Source organism: Microtus pennsylvanicus, chromosome 13 (genome assembly GCF_037038515.1).
Source record: "Microtus pennsylvanicus isolate mMicPen1 chromosome 13, mMicPen1.hap1, whole genome shotgun sequence".
In the NCBI taxonomy this organism is placed as follows: Eukaryota; Metazoa; Chordata; class Mammalia; order Rodentia; family Cricetidae; genus Microtus; species Microtus pennsylvanicus.
Genome location: NC_134591.1, coordinates 77,022,815 through 77,043,328, shown reverse-complemented (window position 1 = coordinate 77,043,328; position 20,514 = coordinate 77,022,815). Strand labels below are relative to the sequence as shown.

General features: G+C 47.4%; 1 protein-coding gene across 5 annotated transcripts in view; it reads left to right on the top strand.

Moving 5' to 3' along the window:
* Window positions 1-1,851: 1,851 nt before the first annotated feature.
* Ube4b (ubiquitination factor E4B) overlaps window positions 1,852-20,514 on the top strand; it is a 106,651-nt gene continuing 87,988 nt past the window's right edge. For all 5 annotated transcript variants that reach the window (XM_075946610.1, XM_075946609.1, XM_075946608.1 and 2 more), the window contains exon 1: window positions 1,852-2,057. In XM_075946610.1, the coding sequence (XP_075802725.1) occupies window positions 2,034-2,057 (24 nt within the window). In that variant the 5' untranslated portion in view covers window positions 1,852-2,033. The remainder of the gene's footprint in view (window positions 2,058-20,514) is intronic.

The following is a 20,514-nucleotide window of genomic DNA, read 5'->3' as shown; positions in this document are numbered from 1 at the left end:
TAGTCACAGATTCTTTGCATATCTAGTAGTCATGTTCCCATTTTTAGCATGTAGCAAACAAATTGTAGCTATTTTAGTCACTTCTCGGCCTTCCGACTAAGTTCAAATGTAACTCTTTTAGGCTAGAGTGGAATGTTTAAGATTATCGTTCAACTAGGAGTAGCTGTGCACTCCTAATCCTAACACTCGGGAGGGTGAGGCAGGCTGATCTCAGTGAGTTCGAGGCCAGCTCAGTTTACATAGCCAGTTCCAGGCCAGTGAGACCCTGATACAAATAATAAAGAGACATAAATAAATGGTATAGTTCGATAGTCTATGATGGCGGCGCACACTCCAGCGTCAGGCAGGAGGATTTCAAATTTGAGACAATCTGAGATACATAGCAAGATTCTGTTTAAAGATTATGGCTTTTGTACGCCAGACAATATATATTTTGTGGCCAATTCCGGATTTGCTCAGCCCGACTAAAACTTCTTTACAATATAGGTCTAGCCGGGCAGTGGTGGCGCACGCCTTTAATCCCAGCACTTGGGAGGCAGAGGCAGGCGGATCTCTGTGAGTTCAAGGCCAACCTGGTCTACGTAAGAGCTAGTTCCAGGACAGGCTCCAAAACCACAGAGAAACCCCATCTCGAAAAACCAAAAAACAAAAAAAACAAAAAAACAAAAAAAAAACAAAGAAAAGAAGCTGTTCAACACATTTCTCAGTCATTTGAAATGTCTCTCATCACTGACACTTTCAGATTGTATCAGTACTCTCGAGCACAAAGAAGAGCGCCTCTCTAAAAGAACAAAAGAACAAGGTAAAATAAAATAAATGAAGTTCCTATTAGTTTTCTTCCATGGGCTTTCCTGGGGGAGGGGAAGAGCGCAACAAGGCATCTGCAGCCTGGTGCAAAAACGCTCCCCGCAGAGAGCAAACGTTTCTCCGATTCCTCTCTTCTCCTAGTTTCTGCGGCAGCTCGCAGCATCCAAGAGGTGCGGGTGGCCCGATTCCCACGTCATTAGACAGCAAACCCGCATAGCGAAAACCCTAGGGGCCAAGCAAGCGACCCCGGCAAGGCCGAGCCTACCCGAACCCCGCCCACCGCGCCCCTCGCCTCCGCGCGGTCTCCATGGAAACGCACCGCCCCGCCTCCCTCCCTTCTCAGCCTGGCAGCTCCCCTTCCCCCTCCCCCTCCCGCCTGGCGCGCTGGAGGGAGGGGATGGGGCAGGGGGCGGGGACAGGATGCAGGGGAAGAGGAAATCGGCGGCGCGGATCCCGTCGCTTATTGGCTGCCGCGTCCGGGAGCCAAAAGCCCCGCCTCCCCAGCGAGGGTCACGTGATCCCCTTCAAAGATGGCCGCCCTGTTGTTTTGATGAATAATACTTGGTGGGGCGAGGGGGTAAGAGTAGGGTTGGAGGGGTAGGAGGATTCACGCTCTCAGCGAGGGCTTCGCCAGTCCAGTCCCTCCCCTCCCCCCACCAGGGTTCTTGCGTGGAGGCGGGGCGAGCCTGGCCTGCTTTTTAGAGGGGAGGGGCTTCCCGGTCCAGCGCTCTAGCTGGGCTGCTGTAGGGTAGCGGCGCCTCGGGGGCATCCAGCGTGCAGCGGAGCCGTTCCCGCCAGGGGCCAAGGGTGGGACCCGGAGCAGGGTCTGCGGGAGAGAAACGCAGCTGCCGCGTCACCGCCACGAAGACACGGGGCGCAGCGGGCACGAGCCGAGCTGGAGACCGCGCCGCCCGCTCTGAGTAACCTGGGAAGCTAGGGGAGTCCGTGGAGCCTGGAGAGGACCCCGTAGCTGCGGTCGTGGCCAGAGGAGGCGGCTCAGGGCGCTTGCAGCTGGAGGAGGTTGGGGCCATCTGAGCGACCGGAGCCAAGGCGGTTCAGTGCCTCGTGTTCTTAGCTTTCAACCTCTGACTATGCAATTCTGAAACCTCCCCCATTGGGGGGGACCAGACAGCTCGCTAGATACCTTCCCGTCTCCTTTGCTCCCGCCCTGATCTCAAGAATTGAGGATCTCTTCCCTAACGCCTTTCACCATTAAGAGGAAAGCGATGGAGGAGCTGAGCGCTGACGAGGTGAGGAGGCTGGGGCGTGGGGGGCGGGGGGGCACCTTGAAAGGATTACTTGGCAACTCTTTGGCGCTTTGGACGGGGACGATTTTGCCCTAGTGGTGTCTGGCTTTTGGGATGGGAAGGCGACGGAGATGGCATTTTCAAGAATAATGAGATATTATGGGAGTAGTCCATTCATCATCAGGTTGGTTGTATTGTAAGAAGCCCTTGCTCTGCTTTGGGCTACGGTCTCCTCAGTATGTTTACTCAATCACTAAAATACTCCAGGGATAGAGAATGCAGGACCCCGGAGAGGGCCTCATGTTTTCTTCTTCTTTATTCTCTTTCCTTGTATCTTCATTCGGAACTCCACTGCTTTTTTCTTTTAGGGTCTGAAGACAAGGAGAACATCTTGAAGGTGTTCGGTCTTTTTAAAAGGGTTTTCAAGAAAGAGGGCAAGATTTAGATCATGGTATATTGTGTATGCCTGTGTCTTTAGAGATTTAAAGAACACTTTTACCATAATATTTAATGGTTTTAAAAGGAAGTATTGGAAATCCCAGATACATGTGGCCATTTCATTGTATAAGTTGATCAAAGGTACCTTTGTGTTTGAGAGGTAGTTACAGATTCCTTGATATTGAACAAAGTGTATATCCTTAATAGTTTAAAAGAGTCCAGTTAAATCGTAGTAATTTTAACAGACTACTAATGACTGCTGGTCTTCTATTTTACTTTTTTTTTTTAACTCCCCTCTCCCTTAAACTTGGGTTGTGCTGTGTATGATTGTCTGAAAAGCAGTGGCAGTTAGGGCACAAGGCATTTCCTGTGAGGTTGACTTTTCCCATCATTCTACAAATTGAAGGCCTTCTTTTCAAGACCCTCACTGGTTTAATTTCTTCCACTGCTTCATGTAAACTTCCCCTGCAGTATATGAAAGTAGTCATCTGTCATCAGGTTGGTTGGAAGAGGTTCTTGCTCACTTTTGGCCATGGTCTTCTCATGTTTGTTTAGTCACTAAAATTCTCCAGGGATGGAGCCTGCACGTGGGTGGGTGGGTGAAGGGTCATGTGGGAAAAGAAACAATTTTGAGGATTGTGATACTTTAGTTGTTAAGTCATTTTGTGTCAACTAACTTGGTTTTCCTCAATTACAGCAGGAGTGTAATCTTAAATCAGAAAAGTCTTGAGCAGTTTCAGAAAATACTGCCTTGGAAACATCTGGTATTTTTTTTTTAAGTTTTTAAAAGTATTCTTCGATTTTTCTTTAATTTTAAAAATACACAATCTGTGTTTTTCAGTAATCTTTTACTTCCAGAAAGTACTGTTTTTTTTCTCCTGACCTCTAAATAGTTTGTGTTTTAGAGGCCTTTACAGATTTGAGTTTTTACTAATTTTTTTTCAAACCATAAAGTATACAGACTGGCCACAGATACTGTGTCAAAGGTGTCTTTTCATTTTGCTTAGTTCTTGAGATGGTGTAACTCTCTTAGTGACCCTGAAAGGAATACATATAATCTTTGTGGAAGAAATTTTTCAAGGTCAACAGGACACTAAAACATTTATGAAAAATTAAATTCACCAGTGAAGGATTAGTATAAAGTTAACCTCAGCAAATTAGTTGGCCTGACGACAATGGCAGTATAATAAGTGGTCTTTTTTCCCCCTCATTAGAAGCTAGACCAGAATCTCTTTATAAAGTTTTTTTTTTTTTCCTTTTCTTCTTTTTCCCTTTCTTGCATCTAACTGGGTAGCCCTGGCTGGCCTCCAACTCAGAGATATCCCTGCCTCTGCTATGAATGCTGGGAATTAAGTTGTGTACCAACTTGCCTAGCTTTAATCCAGTTTCTTTAATACTGGGTTACGAACATTTCTCAACAGATAAGTTTCCAAAGGTTTTTTTTGCCCTTGTATTGTTACTTTGTTAGTAGAAACCTGTATCACAGATACTGCAGGTGATGTTGATTTGGATTTGGTTAAAAGATAACACACATGTGTTATTGACTGTTGAAGGATAGCTTCAGAATTAAAGCAGTCATGCCAGCGATTCCCTCATCTGAAGTTAGGAAACTGGGTTAAATCAGAGTTTCATATTTTAACAAAATGAGAATATTTGTGAATATTTTCACAATACAGGCTAGAAGAATAAAAACTGGTTTAGCCACACTAGGTCCCTTTTTCATAGGTCACCTTGGATTCTCTTCTTTTTTCTGCGTATTTGAAAGGGTTGTTGGCCTGCATTGCTGTGTGCTCTACAGTGAGCTCTGTGCTCCGCAGAACTGAGCCGGGACTAAGTTCAGCCTCCTTTAACCTCCTTACATTCCACAGCATCATCGTTTGCATTATGTTCCTGCTACTCACGTGTTGTTCTTGTGGACCAAGGCAGTGCTGCAAGAAGGGCAGGGGTTTTCAGCTGCTTTTCAGCAGTGGTGATGAAATTGCCTTGAAATGATTTGTACCTTTTCTCCCCCTTTTTCTCTTGTAAATCTTTCTGACCTACTTCTGAGAGATGGTTGCCTGGGACTCAGAGTATGGTCAAGGTTTAGAAGAGTTAAGTGTTATTCCCAAATGTATCATATATGACCTTGGAGTTTTTTTATTTATTTTTTAAAATCATATTTATCAGTTTTTTTTGTTTCGTTTTGTTTTGTTTTTTGAGACAGGGTTTCTCTGTAGCTTGGAGCTTCTGGAACTAGCTTTTGTAGACCAGGCTGGCCTTGAATTCAGAGATCTGTGTGTGTCTCTTTCTTTCTTTCTTTCTTTCTCTCTCTCTCTTTCTCTCTCTCTCTCTCTCTCTCTCTCTCTCTCTCTCTCTCTCTCTCTCTCTCTCTTTTCTGTCTCCCGAGGGCTGGGATTAAAGGTGTGTGCCACCACCGCCCCATGGATCTTTATTTTTATTTCAGGGTGTGGCTATATATTCCAAACTGACCTTAGATTTATTTGTAATCCTCCTGCCTCAGCTTCCCAAATGCTGGGATCACAGAATAGCAGTGTTCTCTAAGTGGAAAAAGATTGACAGTTGTGAACAGCCTTAGAATCCTGCACTTTGCATGGTGTAGCCATTGTTTTATTTGGTAAAATAATTCAATGAAGTAGGAACCAGTTTGTATATTTTATAGGTGAGGAAACAGATTTAGGTTAAATAACTTGGCAAAAGAGACCTGGTTTAGAAGTCACATGGTTAGAATTCAAACTCCAGGCTCCTGATTCCCAAGCCCCCCTTTATTACATTTCACTGTTTACCAGTTGGCCATTGACTGATCACAGCATCTGTATAAATATCCTATTACATTATCTTGCTAACACTCCCAGTTTCTGTAAAGCGGTGTTTTTTTGTGAGTACATTTTTTTTTTTTTTTTTGGTTTTTCGAGACAGGGTTTCTCTGTGGTTTTGGAGCCTGTCCTGGAACTAGCTCTGTAGACCAGGCTGGTCTCGAACTCACAGAGATCCGCCTGCCTCTGCCTCCCGAGTGCTGGGATTAAAGGCGTGCGCCACCACCGCCCGGCTTTTGTGAGTACATTTATAATGTGGTCTGGTCCTTTTGGAATTGACTGATGTGCAGTAATGTTCCCTCACCAATTCCTCCTAACCCAGCCTCAAATGGTTCACTCCATAAGTTAGGAGGTTTTGTTGGGGGATGGAGATAGGAACCTAAAATATACAATATATAGGGGCTGGAGAGATGGCTTAGCAGCTAAAAGCACTTGTTCTTGGAGAGGACCCAGGTTCAGTTTCCACTAGCCACATGGTGGCTTTCAGGCATCTGTATCTCCAGTCCCAGGGGGTCTGGTGTCCTCTTCTGACTTCTCCAGGCACCAGGCCCATATGTGGTCATACGCACATATGCACACAAAATACTCATACACATAAAATAAAACATAAAATTTATTTTAATGTACAGTGTAGCTGTGTGATGTCACTTGCAGATTAGACACTCAGAATAGGAAGAAGGGACGCCCTGTGGAATGAGGTCTTAATTAAGACATTAGAAAAAGGTTATGTTGTGTTTTTGCCCCTGAAGTGCTGGGAGTCTGGTGTGAGGGATAGGGGCTCTGAAAACAACACCAAGTCTTGGCGCTGGGGCGGTTGGAATTGTTTGCTGGTGGCACTGGCTGTCCTCAGCCTTGGAGAGCTGTCTGAAAGTTTCAGCTCTCTGTGAGACTGTGATCTCTCCCCTGCAGGGTGTTAAGGCTTTAAGATGACTGGTAGGAGGCTGTTGTTAACCATGTGGCAGGCAGTAGAGCTCCATGGGATGGAGATATTGACAGTGAGACGTGGGGGCAGGCACACCAGGCGTTGATGGTGAGACGTGGTGAGCAGGCACACTAAGGCGTTGATGGTGAGATGTGGGGGGGGCATTGATGGTGAGACGTGGTGAGCAGGCACACACACCAGGCATTGATGGTGAGACATGGGGGCGGGCACACCAGGCATTGATGGTGAGATATGGTGAGCAGGCACACCAGGCATTGATGGTGAGATATGGTGAGCAGGCACACCAGGCATTTGATGGTGAGACGTGGTGAGCAGGCACACTAAGGCGTTGATGGTGAGACGTGGTGAGCAGGCACACCAGGCATTGATGGTGAGACATGGTGAGCAGGCACACCAGGCATTGATGGTGAGACGTGGTGAGCAGGCACACCAGGCGTTGATGGTGAGACGTGGTGAGCAGGCACACCAGGCGTTGATGGTGAGACGTGGTGAGCAGGCACACCAGGCGTTGATGGTGAGACGTGGTGAGCAGGCACACCAGGAATAAATACTGAGGTTCTAAATTAGTCTGCTTTTCCCCCCTTTTTTTCTTCTTTCCTTCTTGTTTGAAATGAGATCTCACTGTCCATAGCCCTGACAGCTGCCCTAGCACCCTCTGTGATCCACGCTGGCCACAGCTTTGCAGATTTCTGCTTCTGCCTCCCAGGGCTGGGGTGTGCTCTCATGGCCCATGCTAGAACCATGATAGAATGCTTCACTAACTTCATCCAGTTCCAACACCAGCTGTGAAGGGGAGGGGGATGGAGACTCAAACCCTTGGTTCTAACTAGGAGCAGGGTTGATTGGGCTTGGACACGGACAGATTTTAGAGAAGGCAAGGTGAGTTCTTTGAGATTGTTGAAAGCGTTTGTTAGTTGTACAGTTCCACTGGAGGGTGCAGGTGCTGTCCAGCATTCCTGAGCCCCTGGATTCCATTCCCAGCTGAAACTGTATAGATGGACACAGAGAAGGATGAGAAGTTAGTTTGAGTTGTCTTCAGCTACATAAGAGTACAAAGCCGGCCTGGAACACATGAAGCTTGTATCAAAGATACCCAATAAATAGATGTGTTCACCTGGTGTCTCCCACCTGACCTGTATACTCTTAATGCATCAGCCCCCCTTTTTCTCTCTTTCTTACCCAGAGTTACATATTTATTTTATTTATTTATTTATTTTGAGACAGGTTTTCCCTGTGCAGCCCTGGCTGTCGTCCCACTGGAGACCAGGCTGGCCACAAACTCAGTGATCCACCTGCCTCTGCTTCCTGAGTGCTGGGATTAAAGGCGTGCACTACCAGTGCCTGGCCATTTATTTTATTTTTAAGTGTGTGTGTGTGTGTGTGTGTGTGCGCGTGTGTGTGTGTGTGCGCGCGCGCGCATACATACGTTCATGTGAGAGAAAGAGGGAGTGCGCTACTTGTACATGCACTTGCCTTCAGAGACAAGAGACAGATCTTCCTGGACTTGGATTACAGATGGTTGGTTGTGAGACTTCTGATGTGGGTACTAGGGGCCAAACTCAGGTCTTCTGCATGAGCAGTGTTTGCTTCTCATTGTTGAACCGTCCAGTCAGCCTTTTGCCTCCTCTTTTTTTCTTCCTTTGACAGGGTTTCTCTGTGTAACAGTCCTGGCTGTCTTAGAATTCACTCTGTAGTCCAGGCAGGATTTGAACTCAGAAATCTGCCTGTTGCTGCCTTCCAAGTGCTGGGATTAAAGGCCCCACTGCCTGGCCCTTTGCCTCAGGCTAGGGCAGTGGTGGTGCACTCCTTTAATCCCAGCACTCCAGAGCAGTGGCCAGCGGATCTCTGTGAGTTCAAGGCCAGCCTGAACTACGGAGGGAGTTCCAGGACAGGCTTCATAGATAAAAACAAAACAGAACAAAAAAGATAAAAATAAGGAAAGAGGCCGGGTGGTGGTGGTGCACGCCTTTAATCCCAGCACTCGGGGGCGGAGACAGGTGGATGTCTGTGAGTTCAAGGCCAGCCTGGTCTACAACAGCTAGTTCCAGGACAGAAACCAAAAGCTACGGAGAAATCCTGTCTCGAAAATCCAAAAAAGAAAAAAGAGAAAAAAATAAGAAAAGAGACAGAACGATGATGGTGACATTTGCTGTCACTTCAGAGTTCTTGGTGCTAAGCTCTTAACTCCTCTGACACCTTCGCTATTATCATCTCTATTTTACAGATAGGAATAGCTATTATCATCTCTATTTTACAGATAGGAATATCAAGGTTAATAGAAATTAATTAGCTTGCCAAAAGGCATGTAAATAGACGAGCACTCTACCAGTTGAACCACACATAGCTCTAAGGCATACAGCCAGTTTAATGTGGGATCTGGATCCCAATCTAGAGCCTAATTGTGGAGTTCTCAGTCCCTTTTCTAAAGCACCATTAGAAACCTCCCTTTACGAGTAGGGAAGAGGGGCAGTGGAAACCAGGAGACTTTTATTCTCCAGTTGTGGCTGAGAGTACAGGCCTCAGACGGCCCCGGATGCTGTGTGGCTTGAAGGCGGGAAGGCATCCGTAGTGGGCTTAGTCGCGGTTTGCCCTTAACTTTGCTGCTTTTCCTTGCTGTATGCCCAGTTATACTGAGACCTGCTTCTAGGGATCTTCATTTTCCTCAAAGGAGGCAGACACATAGGCACAGCAGATGGTTTTTCATGATCATCCCTATAAAGGGAAATAAAGTAGCCTGAAAAGATAGAAAACACTGGGGTGGCTTTTGTGGTTTTTGTTTTATTATTTGTATGCTGGAATGTAGATCTGCATAGGTGGTTGTGAGACATCATGTCGGTGTTAGGTGCTTTTAACCACTGAAGCCATCTCTCTAGCCCCCAAACATGGGTAAAATAAATTATTACTATTATTATTATTATTTAAAGATAGGGTCTCACTATGTAGCTCTGTCAGGCTTGGAACTCTATGTAGACCAGTCTGGCCTCAGACTCACAGAGATCCACCTACCTCTGCTTGAGGTCTGGGATTAAAGTCAGTTATTCTCACAGTTGGCATTTTTGAAGGGAGAGAAGCTTTGCTGTGTAACCCAGGCTGGCCTCAAACTCCTGAGCTTAGAAGAGCATCAGCCTCCAGAGTAGCTGAGACTCTAGGCGTGTGACACTGCCCTTGGCTTAGGAGAAGGTGTCTTGCGTCTGCGCATGTGTGTGCATGCATGCATGCCTATATGAAGACCAGAGGAGTCTTTTCGCTTGCTGGCCTTCTATTTTCTGAGATAGGCCTCCTCGTTTGTCTTAGTCATTGTTCTATTGCTGTGGAGAGACGCCATGATTGTGGCAGTACTTACAAAGGAAAGCATTTAGTAGAAGCCTTGGAGTTTCAGTGGCTTAGTCCATTATTATCATGGTGGGAAGCCTGGTGGCAAGCATGGAGTAGTTGAGTGCTGCTGTATCCTGATCTGCAGGCAGAGAAAAAGAAGATGCTGGGCCTAGTGTGGGCTTTTTGAAACCGCAGAGCGCTGTGATGCTCTTCTGCCAGCAAGGCCACTTCTTTATCCTTCTCAAATAATGCCACCTCCCAATAACAAAGCTTTTAACTGTATGAACCCATAGAGGGAGTATTCCCCCGCCCCCATCTCCCACAAGTCTTCTCTGTATTGCACTGACTATTCTGGAACTTACTCTGTAGACCAGGCTGGTCTGGAACTCAGAGATCCGTCTGCCTCTGCTCCCAAGTGCTGGGATTAAAGGAGTGCGCCACTTGGGTCCTTGGGGTTTGCTGTGTGGTGGCCATAGTGGTGAGAGCTGGAGTCTTCTAGAGTTCTCCCCTGTGCGTGTCAGCCGGGATGCCTCCCTGTTTCCACATCTTAGTATCTGGAGCCGGGACGCTTCTCACTGTGGCTAGTGTAATTATTCTCGACTAATTGGTGTGTGACACAGCCATTTCCTGGCCGTGTGCAAATCTGGTTCTACTTGTTGATGTAGTCCCTTTGAGTACTAGACCTGCTGAGTTTGCCTGCCTTTTTGAGTGTCTTTAAAAAACAAACATGCTTTGGGTTGGGAAATGGCTCAGAGGCTAAAGTGTGCCTGCTCCACAAGCTTGAGGAGAGTGAAGTCTGGAGCCCCTGGCGCCCACCCAGAAAGCTGCTATGGTGCTTGGGCCTTGACGCCAGCCTTGAACAGGGAGACGAGATCCCCAGACTGATGGCCAGCAAGTCAAGTGAATTGAGGAACACCCGGTTTAGTGGGAGACCCTGTCTCAAAAGCCAGGGCAATAGAAGCAACACCAGCAGCAGGCCTGTGGCCTCCGCACATGGTACGCACCACATACAAGTTTATAGCACACACTGTGCTTTCACGTGCCACCGCCAGGGAGCGCTACTCTGTCTAAGGTGGGATGGAAATAGCACTAGGGTCTGGGTTTGCCATTACTCTTCATTGTAAGGTGACAACCAAGTATGTTATCAGCGTTAGAAGGGCAGAAAGTGGCTTCATGAAGCTATGCTGCACTTGGTCCCTGAACATGTAGTTAGAGTTGCATTTTGTTTTGTTTTTGAAACAGTTTCACAATATAGCCTTAGCTGGTCTGCAGCGCACTCTATATATAGATCATGCTGGCTTTGAACTCACAGACGTCTGCCTGCCTCGGCCCCCAGAGTGCTGGGATTAAGGCGTGCACTACCCACCACACCAGCCTCTAGGGCCTGCTTTCACACCGACTACGCATCTGAAGGTCAGAGGCACCTCACACTGTTTAGAAAGAGACCTCAAAGCAAAGCGACCACGCATGACCTTGTTTTTGTCTCCTTTTCGCACAGGGTCTCACTGTGTCCCAGGCTGGCCCTGCACTCGGGCTATAGGCCGCTTGGGCCTGTCTGTTGACAGGGCATTTTGTTGTGGGTTCATGGGCAGCCTTAGGCGGCGCAGCTGCCTGTCTGCAGCAGTGAGACTTTTGCTCTTGTCCTTTTCTTTCTTGAGACAGGGTCTCACCATGTAGCCCTGGTTTTCCTGGAATTTGATGTGTAGACCAGGCTGCTGGCCCTGCTTCAGGAATGCACTTGTCTCAGCCTCCCCGGTGCTGGACTAATGGTGGGCACCAGCATGTCCAGCTAACAGCTCGTAGTTTATGAAATTAATTCTGTACGTGGTTTTAGACGATGGGGCTATTGCAGTGAACAAATAGGAACCTTCTGCCCACGGAAGGCTTGCACTGCGTCTTAGCGTTTCTGTTGTGATGCAGGCAGGCGACAGGCAGGAAGGCAAGCTGAGCAAAGCAGCTTGAGGAGGGGAAGGAAGGGCTTATTTCGTGTTACAGCTCTCAGGTCACACTGTCACCGAGAGAAGCCAGGGCAGGAACTGAAGGCAGGAACCTGGAGGCAGGAGCTGAAGCAGAAGCCATGGAGGAACAGCAGTTACTGGCTTGCTCACTATTCTTCTTCTATAGCCCACCTGCCTAGGGGATGGTGCTGCTCACTGGGCTGAGCCCCTCCCATATCAATTGTCAGTCAAGACACAGTTTTACAGACACCAGCACAGGCCCATCTGGTCTGGGTAACCCCTCAATTGAGACTTTCCAAATGATAAGCTGTGTTAAGTTGACAATAAAAACTAGCTAGCACACATTTGGTATTATGTTATCAAAGAATCCTTTTTGTTTTCTGTGAAGAGGATAGATCAATAGGGAAATGGTGAATTCAGGGAGGTTAGGAGGCTGTTGCAGAAGTCCCAGGGAGAGGCTGTGTGTGTGGGGGGTGGGGGGAAGCCGGTGGTGGTGGTGGAGAACTTGAGTGAGTCAGACCATCAGTGGTTTGGAGAACAGGCAGACTTGGGTGATGGGCTGGCTGGCTGTGGGGTTCAGAGAGAAGTTGAGGATGCTGGAGGAGTCAGCGTGTTACTCCGTCGATGGTGATGAAAGATATTGAAGCCAGGTGGCCGTTGATTTCTCTCTGACAGAAGTCTGCCAGGAGGCGAGGACTGGTGTGGCCACTCTGCTCATCAGGGCCCAGCCACTGTCTTGGGTTTGTTTCCCTGACTAAGGCTTCGTCTCATGGCCGTGTGTGTCCACCTGCATTTCGTCAGAGAGAGGAGAGGAGAAGGGCAGGCACAGCTTGGAAGAGGCACACATCGCAGAGCCTGAGCCACCGGCACGGTTACTTGTTGGGAAGGCTGAGAAATAGTTTTCACTGGACAGCCACATGTTCAGCCGAAAGTTTTCATGTTAGGGACTTCCATCTAGACCTTCCCAGATCTAAAACTGCACCCTTCCGAGGGAGACAGCCCCACATTAACTTTTAAGTCCAGGAACCTTAAATGAAAACACAAGTTCTCTCCTGCCACTACTCACGTGTGCTGGAGTAGGGCTAGGGTGTTGGGAGTGCCTTGCTGGGAGAGGAAAGAATGTAGCTTGTGGGCATACCCCTTCCTGGCCTTTGACCGTTGTCACCTCCTTCTAGGGCCTTGTGTGAGGGCTTACTTTTGTATAGGTGTGGGTTTCTGACCTCCCAACCAGCAGCCCTTTTGGGGTTTGTCTGTGTAACAGCCCTAGCTGTCCTGGAACTCATTCTGTAGAGCAGGCTGGCCTTTAACTCACAGAGATCTCCTGTCTCTGCCTCCCAAGTGCGCCACCAGCACTTGTCTTCAGCCTTACAGGACCCAGGACCACCAGCTCAGGGCCAACCCCACTCTCAAAGGGCTGGGCCTTTCCTCATCAATCACTGATTAAGAAAATTCTCTGCAGATCTGCCTACACCCTGATCTTATGGAGGCATTTTCTCAATTGGGGTTCCCTCCTTTCTGATGCCTCTGGCCTGTGTCAAGTTGACATAACATTAGCTAGTATACTTCTTACTGTTTTGCTGGCCTGGACACTCTTCCTGAAATAGGACAGTTTCTCCAGCTCCCGCCCCCTGAATGCTGACAAAGTTGGCTTTCTCCTGAGGAAACCTAAACCGTAGGCCTGGGCACTCCTTAGCAGTTCCATCAGATCCCTGCTTACTTCCTTTTATCCACCTTCCCTACGGTGGCGTGAGGCCAGGAAATAATCAGATCTGAATTGTTCAGTGGCTGCCCTACAGCCGTAGGCTGTGTTGGCGTTTGAGCTGTTTGCTAAGATGTCATAGATTTAAACATTTTGCTTTACTTATTTTATGTGTTGGGGAGGGGCAGAGCATAGGGGCTTGGCGAATGTGTGGAGGTCAGAGACCCCTTGCTAGAGCTGGCTCTCTCCTGCCACCTTCTGGGACCCAGGGATCAAACTCAGGTCGATAGGCTTGCAAGCAAGTGCTCTGCTTGTGGAGCAGCCTCAGTTACCCAGATGTCCTAAGTTTTCCCAGATGACTTACTGAAGCCTAAGGAGGGTCACGTGCTCTCCATTCTGCCGCATCCATGCCCATGCTGACCCGAGTCAGGGTCATTAATATCTATCAGTAAGGTCAGTGACTTCACTTTCCAAAATCCGGAAGGTAGTTAGGATGGAGATTTAGCAGATACAGCAGGATAATAATGGCCTAAGCAAGACAGAAGCTTAGCTGTTGATGTGTGTGTGTGTGTGTGTGTGTGCTGTGTGCTTGTAGGTGTGTCCAGGTGTGCATGCACATGTGTAAATGCCTCAGGAGAGGTCAAAATCAGATATCTTTATCACTTTTCACCATATATTTTTGAGATGGTCTCTCTGAACCTGGAGTTCACTGATTGACTAGGCTGCCTGGCCAGTGAGCTCCAGGGATCTGCCTGTCTCTGCTCCCACCCTACACAATGGCCCAAAAATGCACTCCTTGAAAGCCCAGTGCTGGGGCCCTGAACTTGGCAGGTACTTTACCAACTGAGCCATTTTCCCAGCTTGTTTTTACAAATTGAACGTGTGTGTGTGTGTTTCTTTTCTTTCTTTTTTTTTTTTTGGTTTTTGTGTTTTTTTTTCTTGTACAAAAACAGTTAACACCACTTTGCAAAAAGCATACAAAAATACAGTATTAAAAAAAAAAACAACTCGCGCAGCACGTAACCCAGCAGCAGCTTATAGAACACAAGCCGTTCAGATGAGTCTTCAGTAGCCTGCTTCCCACTTACCCTTCCAGAGTCCCAGGAGCCCCTTGGTGCCTGAAAGTCCTGCCCCAGCAGGCAGAACGGCTACTTCCAAAGCTTTCTCTGAGGCCAGGAAGCAATGCCAAGCCATCGTGGTGGGCAGATCTGGAAGTGGCAGCTGGTCTTTGAGAGGGACAGGTAGTATTTACCATCTGTCCGCCCCCCACACTGTTCCCCTACTTCCAAATGCAGGGCCATCAGGAAGGAATTGGCCTTTCTGGGCAGAGTTCCGAAAAGGTTGACTCTTCGTTCAGGCAAAGTTTAGAATCTCCCGAGGATGCCCACATGACCACCACTAGCTTGGGGTGTGTGTGTGTTTCTGTCTGTGTATTCTGCAGCACTAGTATGGAAGTCAGAGGACAGCTTCTGGGGAGTGGTTCCTTTTTTTTACCTTTATGTGGTTCCGGGCCATGAACTCGGGTTGTCAGACCTACATGGCAGTTGCTTAGGGAAAGATGTAGAGTGGACTTGGCAGTGTGGTTGTCATGAGACCTTGGTAGGACCAGTTGTCCTGCTGCCTAAGTTAGAAGAGAATGGGGAGAGTGAGCTTGGAAGTGAAGTGTAGGCCCTGGGAAGCGCCCTGTACATAGTGGTGGAAGCCATAAGTTTAAATGAGAAGAAAAGTTTGGAGAGCAGGTTCTTTTAAATTTTATTTTTCCCTATTCTAATCACTATTTTTATTAGAAAGCTAAAATGGGGATAGGATGCTGGAGGCTGGAGAGATGGCTCATTGGTTAAGAGCACTGCCTCTAGAGGGCAGGAATTTAATCCCCAGCACCCACATAGCAGCTCACAACCATCTGTAATTTCAGTTCCAGGGGATCTGACGCCCCCTTTTGGCCTCTGCAGGCACTGCAAACATATGGTGCACAAACATACATGCATACATGCAGGTAAAGACACTTATACACATAAATCAGAAAGAAAATTAAGCTCGGGTTACTTTATTTATTCAGTAGTTATTTGTGTACATCTGTATGTTTGTCTAGTCTGATGCTCTGGGCCTGAGTCCCGTATGTAAATTGTGAATCAGTCTAGAGAACACTGGATCATACTGTATTTTTTCTTTTGGCTTTTAGAGGCAGTGCTTTCTTAATCTGTAGCCTTGGTTTGTCCAGAATTCTCTATGTAGACCAGCCTGGCTTTGAACTTGTGGCTCTTATTGCAAGTATATGTATGAGCTTAGAAAAGTCAGCTCTGGTGGTTCATACTTGTAATTCCAACTCCTCATGGGTCACATCGCGACTTCCAGCCCCTCCATTCTGGGCTGTGCAGTGAGTTCCTCCCCGTCCTGGGCTGTATAGTGAGTTCCCGCCCCTCCATCCTGGGCCACGTAGTGAGTTGCCGCCAGTCCTGGGCTACCTGTGTCCTTGTCTCAAAAGGACAACAGATTAAAAAAGAAACTGCTGACAAACATGCAAATGATGAAAGATCTGGTTATTATTATCCAGTTTAATGTTCACAAATACATGTCGGGTGCCTTCTCAGGGGCATGCTGAGGTCGGGGATGAGAGAGGCCTGGTCCTCCAGTGAGCCAGCACTCCTCTCCGGGCACAGGAGCAAACAGCTGGAGTTGATGTGCTAAGTAGATGGGAAGAGCGTGCTGTGGGTGTGTGGAGGGAGCAGTTTATTCCAATGGGAGGTCTGATTAGGCCAAGATTAGGCGAAGGAGGATAGAGACTTCACTATGTCCTCTGGGCAAACTGTTCATTGTTCTGGAATTGTTTCTAGGAGTAGATCTGGGACGCTGTTTTTGTTTCTGAGGCAGGGTGTTGTTTATGTAACTTAGGTATACATCTGTTCTCGTAGCCCAGGCTGCCCTCAGGTGGGTTCCTTGGTCTTCAAGTGTTGATCGCATGCGTGTACCATCGTGTTCGACTCGGAAAGGTTTTACAGTGGCACAGGCGAACATTTAACCTCAACTCACTGTCCCATACTGCCAATCAGCAAGGGCAGCCTCAGCTGCGGGGAGGGCTTGGGACAAAAAGGAAAAGGCATCTCATTCACGTTTAGTTTCCTATCCCAATACCGGTCACTCCACCTTGAATGGCCTATTCACTGATGTGGCTCCCACCAGAACATAGACTCCCCAGCTCATGCTCATTTTTAGCTCCTTTGTCTAGTTTTTAGCACAGGGCTGGGCACAGAGTGGTCCAGGACAAATGTTTGTTTGAGTGCATGGTGGACAGAACAAGACAGTGTGTCTCTTTGTGACCCCATTTCTTGCCTTGTGTTAGTGCCTTTTGTTTTGGGTTTATTGCTACATTAAGGTGCTATGGACATGTTGAGGGGATGCTTAGAAGAAACCCTTTCATCAGAGTTGTGATTTCGATCAGATACACCTGTGTTTCCTTAGGACTGGCTGTTTGGGTGAGCCTCTCCCTGTGTGTGGGTGACTGGGGCGCTGGCTCCTGGTGGTGTTCTTCCGCTCTCTGGGGTCTGTGCAGTGTGGCACTGTCTTTCCTGAAGGTTGACTTGTAAACATTTAATAATGTTGGTGCTCACCCAACTTCTAACAAACCTTGGGTCTGAAGTAAAGCCATCGGCAATACTGGCCATGATGTAGTAGGTTTTTAGCAAACTGATCCTGTTTATGTGAGGTTGGTTGTTACGGCTGAGGATTAAAGCCACAGCTTTGCTCGCATCGGGTAAATTCTTTATTACTGCGCTACATCTCCAGCCTCCTCTCACCACTTTTACAGTTTAAAAAGTGTCACGATGTAGCTAGGCTAGCCTCTGTCTCCTGCCTTAGCCCACTGACTAAGATTACAGAAGTATGTGCCGCGCACGAAGGCCCAATGTCATACACCTCATTTCTCCTATTTGTTTGTTTCTTATTTAATGTGCACTGGTGTTTTGCTTGTGTAAGAATGTTGGGTCCCCGGGAACTGTAGTTACAGACAGTTGTGAGCTGCCATGTGGGTGCTGGGAACTGAACCCGGGTCCCGGAAGAATACTCAGTGCTCTTAACTGATGAGTTATCTCTTCAGCCGCTATGTCTCCAATCTTAGTAAAACTTTTGCATTTTATCATGTACAATACTATTTTGATCCTGTCTTTAAAATTTTTTTTTCTTTTTTTGAGACAGGGCTTCTCTGTGTAACTACCCTGGCTGTTCTGGAACTCAAAGAGATCCACCTGCCTCTGCCTTGTAAGTGCTAGTATTACAGGCGTGTGCCACCACTGCCCAACAAGATGTTTTTTTTTTTTTTTTGTTTTTTTTTTTTTGTTTTTGTTTTTTCGAGACAGGGTTTCTCTGTGGTTTTGGAGCCTGTCCTGGAACTAGCTCTTGTAGACCAGGCTGGTCTCGAACTCACAGAGATCCGCCTGCCTCTGCCTCCCAAGTGCTGGGATTAAAGGCATGTGCCACCACCGCCCGGCACCAACAAGATGTTTTTTATATGGATGTATTGCCTTCATGTATGTATGCACACTGCTTGCGTACCTGGTGCCCATGGAGACCAGAGGAGAGCGTCAGCTCCCCTGGAACTGGAGTTAGAGACACTTGTGAGCTGCCATGTGGGTTCTTGAATCCTGGTCTTCTGAAAGAGCAGCAAGTGATCTTAACTGCTCAACTGTCTCTCTATCTTGTTTTCATGAAATATAAATTATACATGAGGCCATAACTTACATAAAATGTCTTTTAAAACTATAATCCTGCTGGGCGGTGATGGTGTACACCTTTAATCCAAGCACTTGGGAGGCAGAGGCAGGCGGATCTCTGTGAGTTTGAGGCCAGCCTGGTCTACAAAGCAAGTTCCAGGAGAACCAGAGCTACACAGAGATACATTGTCTCAAAACCCAAAACGAAACAAGAAAAAAAAGAGGTGTGTTTGTATGTGTGTGTTTGTGTGTGTGTGTGTGTGTAAAATCTTGGGCCAGATAGCTTTGCAATAAAGAGCACTGATTGACACCATGTCCAGTTAAATAATTATTTTTGTGTATGTATATGGTTGGTGTGTGTGTGTGTGTGTGTGTGTGTGTGTGTGCGTGCGTGCGAGCGAGCGAGCGAGAGAGAGAGAGAGAGAGAGAGAGAGAGAGAGAGAGAACTTGTGTTCCTGGAGATCAGAGGTCAGTGTTAGTGTTTTCCCCGATTGCTCTTCCCATTATTTTCATGAACAAGAGCTCACTGGATCTGTGGTCCAATACTTGGCTTCATATACTGATCGGTGAGCTCTAGGAATCTGCCTGTTGACAACCCCCATCCCATTACAGATGCAAGCTCCTGCCCAGTTTTTATGTGGGTGCTAGGGAGCCAGGCTCAGGTCCTTAGAAACCATCCTTTCCCCAGTACTCTTAAAAAGGGTTTTGGTGCCCTTTGACACCTGGCCTTTATTGACACATTCTTGTAATTCCTCTTGGAGAAGCTGAGGCAGGAGTACCACTGAAAGTTCAAGGCCAACCTGGGCTACACAGTGGTACCTTGTTTCAAAAAAGCAAAACAAGCTGGGTGGTGGTGGCGCCTTTAATACCAGCACTTAGGAGGCAGAGACAGGTGGATCTCTGTGAGTTCGAGGCCAGCCTGGTCTACAAGAGCTAGTTTCAGGACAGGCTCCAAAGCTACAGAGAAACCCTGTCTCAAAAAACCAAATCAGGGCTGGAGAAATGGCTCAGTGGTTAAGAGCATTGCCTGCTCTTCCAAAGGTACGAGTTCAATTCCCAGCAACCACATGGTGGCTCACAACCATCTGTAATGAGGTCTGGTGCCCTCTTCTGGCCTTCAAGCATACACACAGACAGAACATTGTATACATAATAAATAAATAAATATTTAAAAAAGAACATAATTAAAAAAAAACAAACCAAACAAAAAACCAAAAGACAAAAAACAAAAACAAAACAAAACAAAAAAACAGAACTGAGGGTGTAACTTTAGTGGGAGACCTCTTACCCAGGTTTAACCCCAGCACCAAACAAAACCCCCTAGGGAAGCCAAAGATGGTGGCCAAGCCTTAATCCCATCACCAGTGAGGCAGAGGCAGGCAGGCAGTCTCTGAATTAATAGGCTGCCTGGGCTACTAACAGTGCAGGCCAGCCAGGACGACATAGTGAGGGTCTGTCTTAGAAAATAAAAACCAACCATCCAAAAAACCCAAACCAACCAGATGAACTAACCAGGAGCAGTGTGGTTAAGCAGTTTCTTTTTGGGGCTGTCCCCTGCCATGTGATGTCTCTGGATGCTCCCGGTCTCTCCTGCATGCTCTCAGCTAACGAAGGTGATGTACCCTATGGCAGCTTTGTTACACACTCATATTATTGTCCTGGAGCAGAACCTAAGCCAGAGGAAAACAGTATCTGAGCCTCAACGAGATTAAAGAGCAGAAAGACGGAGACGGCTCTGGGCTGAAATGTATCGGTGTGTGATGCATGTCTCTGAGAAGACTGTTTCACAGGTCTCTAGGGGACAGTGGTCATTTGTTCAGCAAATGTTTGCCAAGCGCTCTCTGGATGAGACATTGTTAGGGCTGCTGAGGCTGAAGAAGTGAACAAAATAAACCAAACCCTGCTCTTCCCGTGTAAACAGATGCTAATCGAGATGGAGCTGTACAGCACCATATTCTTATGCTTACTGCGATCCCGGTAGACGTGGCTGCAGCAGAGCGAGGTTGTGGCTAGACCCAGCTAGAGGGTCACTAGCTTTGAGGCAGACTGAAGATGAAGCAGTATTTGCTCAGCCACAGCCTGTGGTTACTGCTTTATTTTCAGGTCAAGAGATGAAGTACTTCTTCTCTCCCCTTCCCTTTCTTCCTCCTCTGTCCTGGGACTTAGGATGCTGCTGCCTCAGCCTCCAGAGTGCTCTGATTGCAGGAGTGTGTCACCACACCGAGCTCAAGGGCTTTTTGAAAAGTTTGTAGAGCCCAGTGACTGTCACCCTTCCTAATGCTGTGACCCTTTAATACAATTCCTCATGTTGTGGTGACCCCCAATCATCTAATTATTTTCATTGCTACTGTTGTGACTCATAATGTAAATATCTGACATGCAGGATATCTGATACGTCACCTCTGTGAAAGGTTGGTTTGACCCCCAAAGAGGTCATGACCCCCAGGTTGAGACTGCTGGTCTAGAGCCTGTGAGATGGATCAGTGGGGTGAAGGATCTTCCCATCAGGTCTCATGATGGGAGTTTGATCCTCAGGCCTCACATGGTGGAAAATGAGACCCTTGTGCCATGGTGTGTGTGCAACCCCT